General features: G+C 44.9%; 1 protein-coding gene across 1 annotated transcript in view; it reads right to left on the bottom strand.

Annotated features, from left to right (window-relative positions):
* CAPN9 (calpain 9) overlaps window positions 1-9,231 on the bottom strand; it is a gene marked incomplete at both ends in the record, with an annotated part of 29,168 nt that extends 19,937 nt beyond the window's left edge. The window contains 7 exon segments of the mRNA XM_082481461.1: window positions 1-52; window positions 1,545-1,713; window positions 2,615-2,748; window positions 3,367-3,440; window positions 3,443-3,484; window positions 3,941-4,010; window positions 9,019-9,231. The exon segment at window positions 1-52 is cut by the window's left edge and continues 32 nt beyond it. Of these exon segments, the coding sequence (XP_082337587.1) occupies window positions 1-52; window positions 1,545-1,713; window positions 2,615-2,748; window positions 3,367-3,440; window positions 3,443-3,484; window positions 3,941-4,010; window positions 9,019-9,231 (754 nt within the window).
* Window positions 9,232-9,590: the final 359 nt, after the last annotated feature.

The following is a 9,590-nucleotide window of genomic DNA, read 5'->3' as shown; positions in this document are numbered from 1 at the left end:
CCTTTATAAGGCCAAAGGGAGTTTTGGCTTCTGACTCGGCAGCACTGCTGGTCTGAAATACAGGGGAAAAAATGTGGAATCTCTCTCTTTGGAGTGAGATCACAAGTGGTGCCACCTGGTCCCTTCTAAGCATCATGTGGGAGGTCAGTGGCTAACAAGTACTATTGACTTTCTGCTTGATGCAACAGTGAGGGTGCAATGGTGCCCTTTGAGGAAAAGAAAGGATTTAATTTTTTTTTTAGCATTGTTCACTCAGAGGGAAAATAAGGTGATTCCAGGCTGAAATAACTTCCCTACCCCCGTGATTTTGTATCAAAATCATTTACATTTCTAGGATCTCAATCTAAACTCCCATTCAAATGTAGTTTGTATCAGTTTAAGGAATGGGAAAAGGTGCCCTCAGACTGAGATCAGATGTTAATATGGTCTCATTTCTTGTAAAAAGACGTTGATGGAGCAGTGATGGCAGTGAAGTGTCCCATCAGCCAGCTGAGTATCACACTCTCTCTCTAGTTTAATAAATAATTAATCTTTGCAAGCAGCAAAGACTCTCTCTCTTTATCAGGAGGGAAAGGGAAACTCAAATCAGAAAAAAATGAACCCCAAAGTTGAGGGCACAGTCTTGAATTAAAGAGAGAGCTTGTGGGAAAGCCCTGCTTTCAGTCAGTCAGGCAATGGGTTTGAGACAACAGGTCTCCCTCAGCCTGGCCAAATGTTCAACAATGAAGCTCTTGGGCAGAGGAAAAATGAAAGCCTCCCTCCTTCTACCCCAACCTTTTTCTCCAGCTGCTCATTCTGGTGGAGAAGCCTGGCACACATTTGTTCCTGAACCACCTTTCCTGCTGAGCACAGCGAGCAAGGAACAGAACGGGGCTTTCACTCTTGCTGTTGAGCAGCTCAGGCACTATTCACCAGAAAGTCAAGGACACATGGGCGACTCCTTTTACCCTGGGTCAGACACACTGGCAGAGCAGTGTAAGTAACCTACTACTACACAGTAACTAAACTACACAGGTGTCACCCACCAGCCACCTTTTATCTGTGAAAGCTGGAGGTTTCAGTGTCTGGAGAGATAAACCTGACATACCCTAAACTCCAGGCCCTGTTTACAAAAAAAACACACTGATCCTGAAAATTGTCGTGAGTCCCCCAACTCCCCACAGGTGTTGTTACAGAATTCAGGGCTGAAGAAAACCCAATTTTGTAATCTCTAGAACCAGTAAGTCCTCAAAAAGCTATGGCCAATTTTAATGTTGAGTGACAAAATATGTCAGCAAATAAGGTTCACTCTCACTAAGTGCTCCTACTTGTGTCATTATTGCCTTAATTACAGTGGCCATCACCTGTTGAAAAGTGATGAATCTTTTCTTTTAAACAACTGCACTAAGGACTATGATAATATTACATATCTATCAGCTCACAGCTGTTATTTGCAGAGTTAATTGCATATCTGTCTACTTGTCATTGATTCAATCGTCTTTAAAAAGTAGGTTTTTTTAACCACAAAATTAAACTGAGAAATTCAGACCCCATTTCCTACTTACATCGATAGAGCAGCCCACCATTGAACATCTTCTCAGAGCTTTCTCTAGGATTTCATAGAAATTGTCAGGAGCCTTTTTAACCTCATACATTTCTCCTACACCCCCAGTGAAATCCTCCATGGCTTCTATTGTACTGCCTCCTTTCAGAGCCTCGTAGCTGCCGTTCAGCCTGGAAAACACATGCTGACTGTGAGACACGCTTTCAAAATTTTGAAGACAGATAGCCATGTTTAAGAGCTTTCTCACATGCATATAAAATTACATCTATGGCACTGAAGCCAAAAGAATTACCCCAGAATGTACCCAGGTTATATGGGAGGAGTATTGGGATCATTCTGCTTTCCTTCTTAATTGCATCAAGTCATTAGTTTCTCCATATCCTTAAAGCCTGGGGCTTTTCTTTCTTTAGTGCCAGTTGTCAGGTCGGCAAGGACTGAATATCCCTGTGAGTCAGTGGCCTACCACCTGCCAAGTCATTTAAAAATACAGGCTTAGCCAGAACTATCAACGTAAGTCTCGGCAGAGACACAAATGGCAGTGGGCAGTGGTGTCCAGTGACAGGAAAAGAGGTTAACGGGCACAAACTTGAGCATAGGAAGTTCCATCTAAACATGAGGAGGAACTTCTTTCCTTTGAGGGTGGCAGAGCATTGGAACAGGCTGCCCAGAGAGGTTGTGGAGTCTCCAACTCTGGAGACATTCAAAACCCGCCTGGATGCCGTCCTGTGCAACCTGCTGTAGGTGACCCTGCTCAGGCAGGGGGGTTGGACTACATGATCTCCAGAGGTCACTTCCAACCCCTATCATTCTGTGATTCTGGGATTCTGGGATTCAGGCTTCCATCCAACTCTACTAGTATCAGCTGGGGTTCTATCTAGTGATGTGCTGGAAGCTGGACCAGCTCACAAGAGATAGTCTTCAGATCAGGACAGCAGCAAATGCAAAAAACTACACCACTGCCAACAAAAAATACTGGCTAGAAGCTGTTCACTTGAGTTGTGAATAATGTATGTGCAAATTGTGAATAATGTATGTACAAATAGCAAGTCATGTATGCGCAGTGTGACTTACTTGGCATAGGCTTTCTCTAGTAAGGCACTCCAAAATTCATTGTGTTCAGCTGAGTGCAGGAAAACCAACCGGTCTTTGAAGGTGGGTAATCGGTCATCAATCACTACGTCCAGCCACTCGTTGTGCTGCCAAAACTATTTAGAAAGGATGGGGCGTGAGTTTACTGACAGCATGTCATTTCCTCAGTTTAGGACTCTGTTGTCCCAGTGCTTCTAATTGTAAGTTAGTGACAATCATAGGCTTGATTAGAAGTCATAGGTATATCGTTCGTTCCTACTATACCATGTTAGGCTGCTCTGCAAGAAGGGTAATCTATCTTAAGAAAAGACTAAAACTAGAAGTGTAGAGCTGTACTGTAGCTCCTTGTCTGGGTAATGTCACCCATGTAGCTACACAAGTGGTCACCACATGATCCAAGGAACCTTTAAGGCACACACGTATTACAGATCCCAGTCCAACTCCTTTAAGGCTTTATATCCTAAGTGGGGTTTGTGTGGTCAGGAAAATGTGAAATCATTTTTAAAGCCATACATCTCTTCAAAGAGCAGAAGTGGCTCTGCATGTGCCTGTGGGAGGCTGACATAGCCCTCTAGGTTGTTCTTCAAAACATGAACAACAATGTAAACTCAGCAATCCCTGTTTTTTCAATGTCTCCTCTGCGATAACTGGCAACTCCACTGCAAAATAGACCATGTCATGTAATGACCAACTGCTCAGAAATCTGTTCATGCTATGCCAGGTGTTCATCTTACCTGGAAGTGAAATATTCCAGCATAGTCCGGCCCAAAATTTTGATCCAAAGGCACCACTCTTGCAAGCGTTTTTCATTCAGTGTGAGAGAAGCTATGGCTGCTAATAGCCAGCAGTCACCTGTGAATTGAGAAGGGGGGGAAAAACCCTAATTTTCTCCCCTTCAGGAAGAGAAGAAGGTGCTGCAGGGGCCAGAGGAGGTGTTATGGCAGTTAGCTGCCACCCCTCCTGAAATCCAAAGGACTGCTCGTGTGCCCCCAGGAAGTGTGTCCCTGCCCAGCTAGGGCAGAGACAGTGCTGCAGTTTGGAGGTGCTGGTGGACAAATGGCTCCCTTGGGCTCACAGTACCCTTCCGTGAGGATCCTGCCCTGACTTTGAATCCCACTGCAACGAGATGGTCCCCAGCATGGATGGGAGAGTGCTACCAAATAGGTGGCTGCACACAAGGTGAGCATGGGCAGTACCTCCAGCTTCACTGCTCCTGACAATTCAAGAGGGACAACATCCCCTCATGTGTGAGGCTTTTCCTGCCTCTCACGGGGTGTAAGCTGCGACCACCCAGGGGGAATCACTCACCAAGATCCCCTTGGCAAATGTCAGTTCTTGTGGCTCCTCCAAGGATAAACTTGGGTTCTTTGACAATGTCCTGAGAAAGTGGGAGAGACAAACAGAAATTACTTAGAACATGGCAGGAAAATATCACCACCACTTTGAGCCCAGATGTGCAGCACAGTCTGTGCCACATCAGCTGTATTATCCTGCAGCAGTGTAGCCACCACAAAAAACTAGGTGGGGAATCTTTGCTAATTAATTGTAATGTAGAGCAATTAAAGAATCAAATATCCTATTATATTTTTTGTAATTAGTTGGCTGCTAAAAGAACCTGGCATTCATTATTCATCTGTAGGCAGTTGTTAAAGTATCATAGCACATCCTGGTCCAGAATCTCAATGTTAGGATACAACCCTGGCTAAAGGTTTGTTGGTTTGTTTGTTTGTTTTCCCACAACGGCTGGAAAAATTGGAAACTTACCTTTAAATGCACTATTAAGCCCTTCATTTATCTGCAGGTAATACCTGGAACACACAGTGTCTGACAACCGTGAGACCATTTCCTCCTCAAATAAGCAAACAACAAAGGTAGATTCCAGCCTTGTTTGTTTTACCAAGTTAACTTTCAGGAGGAGCTAACAGTACCCACCCTTGTGTGCTCAGAGGGACTGGTGCTCATGGTGGTATTCTCAAGCATTCATTTGATTGTTTTAGTTCAATTACTAGTACCACAGCTGGATAGAAAAAGTACAGTGGTAAACCAATAAATGTTGCAGGAATTCCCATCTTTTCTCCCCTTTCCCATGAACTGTAAATTGAATTTAAATGATCGAGCTGAATAGAAAAGGGAGGAGGAGGGTATCTAATATATTACTAGAGGAATACATCTGTAATCAGTCTGCTCTGGTATGTTACGGCAGACCCTATGGCATGAAGCAGATTCTTCTGCCTAAGTGGCAGAAACTTGCAAAAAGAAAAAAAAAAAATAAAGAGGGGGGGGAAACAGAAGAACACATTCAGTCATTTAACCCTTGCATTTGCCTACAAGGAAAATGAGTTGTTTCTGGTTCATAGCACCGCATTTTGTGAGGCCGCCGGGGCAGGGTATCAGTAGTTTTGTTCAGATTTCTGCACTTATTGCTGAAGCATCTGGTGCTGGCCACCGCTGGGGCCAGGACATGGTCCCCAGTGAACCAGCACCGATCCTGCGAAGCTCACCCTGCAGAGGTGATATTCAGGGGGAAACTGGTTTACATATTTTTGGTTTGCGGGAGGAGGTGACAGCCAGGTTGTGCCTCAGCCACGGGTGCTCTGTAGTACATCGTGTCCCCAGTGTGTCGAACAAAGGGAAATCAAAGAGCAGCTCCTCCTTACCTGGCCCACCTGCTTGTTAAATACAATCAGTCTTGTGGGGATTGGACATGAACAATAAAAAATGCAGATCATTGTCTTTAGAACTAAATATAACAACAGCTGATAAGGTAGCTGAATTAAAAACATGCCTTGTTTTAGCACTATTGCTCCTGGGAAACATGATTCTCGTGGCAAGAACTGTATTTTGCTATTACCAAGAAACTCTGTGCGCTATCAAGGGACGAGATAAAAAACCTTTCCACTGACATGGGTCTGAACATCAGATTCATGGCTCATTGCTTATTACACAGCTCTACAACTGACATACAGAAAAATATTTTCAATATTTATGTGTAAAGCAAACAAAAAAAAATAATTTAAAAAATCAATAGAAAGAAATTGAAAGGATTTTGACTGGACCTGTGCCACATTCTCTGCTAGGCAAAAGAAAACCACAGTCTTCAGTTTTTGAGTGGGTATTGCAAAAATAATGTTAATTTTAAAGGGATTTTCAGACTGAATGGTATAATAATGTGTGTCAGGGCTTTCAGCATGTTAACGAACAAAACCCAGAGGTGGATCTTGCATTCACACACAGCATACAGTAATTCAAGGATTCGCCTGCACAAGGATATTGCCTAGAAGTAGGGACATGCAATCCTCAGACAGATGAAACAAGGCGACCCATGACTCTCCTGATGCTACCTCAAATCTGTGTTTCTTTAGACTCAAAGGAAAATGAAGTGCATCCCCATGGCCTCTGACTCGCATTGGTAGGTGGAGTACTCGCATATGTACATGGAGCCCTAAGAAAGGCTGAGGGTGAGGCTGTTTAGGTGTTTCTGTGATTACATTTCTGTGCCTGGTTCCAGTATACAGTACCTGTCCTACTGGTTGCCAGTGGCCATTCATATTAGGAGAATTTCCTTCTTACTTCCTCCTGTGGACCACAGACTCATTTGGTATTGGTAAAACACATTTGTCTTTCATTTTTGCCTTTTTTTTTTTTTTTCATTTTTCAATCTATATGTCTAACTTCCCTAGATGCTGAGCTGTTGAATTTATCCCAGCATTTGAATGTAGATATACATCAAGAAGAAAACAGGGAGGGGAGGGGAGGGGAGGGGAGGGGAGGGGAGGGGAGGGGAAGGGAAGGGAAGGGAAGGGAAGGGAAGGGAAGGGAAGGGAAGGGAAGGGAAGGGAAGGGAAGGGAAGGGAAGGGAAGGGAAGGGAAGGGAAGGGAAGGGAAGGGAAGGGAAGGGAAGGGAAGGGAAGGGAAGGGAAGGGAAGGGAAGGGAAGGGAAGGGAAGGGAAGGGAAGGGAAGGGAAGGGAAGGGAAGGGAAGGGAAGGGAAGGGAAGGGAAGGGAAGGGAAGGGAAGGGAAGGGAAGGGAAGGGAAGGGAAGGGAAGGGAAGGGAAGGGAAGGGAAGGGAAGGGAAGGGAAGGGAAGGGAAGGGAAGGGAAGGGAAGGGAAGGGAAGGGAAGGGAAGGGAAGGGAGAAGGGAAAAGGGAAAATACAATGAGAAGACGGTCTTCAGATTATTCTAAAATTTTGATAAGGTATGGTTTCAAAGGTTTAATTTGTCATGAAAAGGGATTGCTACACAAAATCACAAAATATCTTTCTGAATCTTAGAGAACTTAAGATTTATGTAGAAAGTGAGATATTCAGCTGGTGGAGATCCTTGTAGCTCACTGATTGCAGTGGGAGGTTTACAAATTAGAGCTAGCCGAGGGTCTTGTTCACACTGTGTACAAATGTATATACATGCATGTCAAAATAATGAAAAAGCCTTCTCTGCTCTCATTACTAAAGATTAAACTCTAACAGGGTGTAAATCTAAAGACAAACTTTATCAGACATGCAATCAGCTGCATGTATTTTGCTACACTTCATCCACGCTACTGTAAAATACTGATAGGAGAGGCCGTAAAAACCAGTCACCGTGAAAAGCAGTTTGAACACAGATACCCTACAGAGAGGCTGTGCTCTTGTGCTTACTCTCTCCAGCACCACAGCTTCACTAGCTGCGCTGTGGCAACTGACCTGGCACATGCTCCAGGCCTATGTCCCACTTGCAAAGTAAAACATGTTAACTTCAAATGGTGTTACGGTGCCTCTATTTTGCTGCAGTTCCTGAGGGATAATAGAGATGAAACTGGTTTAGCTCAAATTCTGAGGAGCCAGAGAACATAACTAAAACCTTGCCCTTACATATCCTCTCAGCCTCCCCTGAGCTTTATTTCTCTCTGTGCAGCTCACAAAAATTCACCTTTTTGCATGATGGGAATTGGAGCATAAAGGCAGATCCTGTTTCAGGTAACTTACTCATTCTGGAAATGTTTCCAGTTCAGTGTACAAAGATCCTGAAGAAGAGAGTGACAACTACAACAGGCAGTGGGTACCACACACAAGGACACACAAGCTCTCTCCTGGTCACATTTTATAGCAGAGTTTAACTCTTGTGAAACCCCAAATGGAAAAAAAATGCCAAACTAGCACCTAATGGCTGGCCAAAGGAAAACTGTTCTTTCTGATTTAGTGTCACAGGCACTTGCATTTTTGATGCCGCACAGCACTCCAGAGCCACTACACCAAAAAGCACCTCAGCCCCACATCCCTGTCCTGTGCTGGGGGGCAGCCCCACAGCCCACCTGGCTTTTGGGGCACAGGTAGGCAAGCCAGGTAGCAGTGCCTGCAGGGCTGCACTTACCGTGTGTAGGAAACTCCATTTTTTTCATAGCTGAAACTTATCCAGGAGTAATAGCTTTAATTCTGCTCTGTAGTGGCACTATGTGTTAACTATCAGATACTGAGGCATTTGAATGCCTATCTGTGGATTAAGTTAAGCCAAAATTTAAACCCTTCTTTAAGCTTATTTTGTTCTTTTTCTCCCATGGTATCAGTGTCACCAAAGGAAAGTTTTCTACTAAGGGAGAAGCTTTCAGACTATTAAGAAAAAGAGAATAAACGTCAGTCATTAGCAAAGAAATGAAATGTAGCCACAAATTTTCTGTGGCTATTAGTTACAGTTAAATGGGGAGAAGAAACCCGGAGTGATGTTTGGTTTGTGATCTGAGAGCATGTGACTAGTGAAGCTTCAGGCTCTCGCTGTGTTATTAATGATTGCTCTTCAAGATGCATTAAGAGATACTCATCAAGCCCTTGGCTACTGCTGAATGGCTCAGTAACCATGGCAAGTATTTGTAATCTCTCAGTGTTTCATGATGCAAGTGAGCAAGCATAAAAGTCTCATACTCTAAAAGTTAAAAAGTCTGAATTTTTTAAGTTTAACCTTAATTAAGAATTTCCTACATTAATAACTCTTGATTTTTACATAGTTAAAACATCACCATAATGTATTTTACCCTTAATTACTTGCATGTCCTCTTATTTTGGTCTTAATATTGCTTTTATTTGGCAATAATGTGAGAGAAGTCTGATTACAAGTTGTTTATGCATGTACACAAATATACACACATAAAGTGTGGCTATACAAAGAGCTACACCTAAAAAATGGGGTGAAGCCTTCAAAGCCCTCTTGTCCCACAGCTTGAGCTCTTTGTGGGTGACATCCTGACCCCACACCACTGCTCCTGAGGTGGCAAAGGTTTCCCCCTGTGCTTCACCTCCACATCTCCCTGAACATGCCACACATTAGGTGCGGTCCCAAAGTACAACAATGTCGGACTCTTGGCAGAATGAAGGGAGAGGAAGTCTTACCCTCCTCTGCCCAACAGCATACTCACCCCAGGCCTCTTCCAGATGAAGGGAATAGGTGGCTTTTCACTGAAGAAGAGAGAGGAGTTGCAGGCGGGGAAGTCGGGGTCCTCGAAGAGGACGCCCCTGCGCAGGCAGTCCTGCTTCAGCTCCTCATAGGTCTTCCCCGAGCCGACGGTGGCACGCGCGGCCCCGGGCAGCCCAGGTAGCCTTGGCTTTGAGTCCTGGTGCAGGTAGGGCATGGCTCCTTCCCGCCTGCCTGAGGGAAATCCCAGGGAGCTGAGGCTTAGCAGGTGGTGGGAGGCAGAAGCAGGGGGGAAGGGAGCAGCAGGAAGAAGAAGAGGGAGCAAAAATAACCTCTAGTGCCTTGTGAAGGAAAAGAGGGAGGAGAGCAGTGTGCTGTGGGGAAGCCAGTGACGTCCTCCAGCCCTCCTCCGTTGCACCTCCTTGAACTGCAGGGCGAGACTGACCTCCTGGCGGCTCCGAACAGCAGCAGAGACAAACACCCTGAAAACAAACAGGGAAGGAAAGCGGCCGGCCCTGGCCACGACAGGACTGGGAACGCCCAGGTGGTGCCCCATCCTCCCCCAGGGCAGAGCTG

This window comes from Vanellus vanellus, assembly GCF_965231255.1.
Source record: "Vanellus vanellus genome assembly, chromosome: 3".
NCBI lineage: Eukaryota > Metazoa > Chordata > Aves > Charadriiformes > Charadriidae > Vanellus > Vanellus vanellus.
The sequence above is the reverse complement of the archived record's forward strand: the minus strand, read 5'-3'. Positions and strand labels throughout refer to the sequence as shown.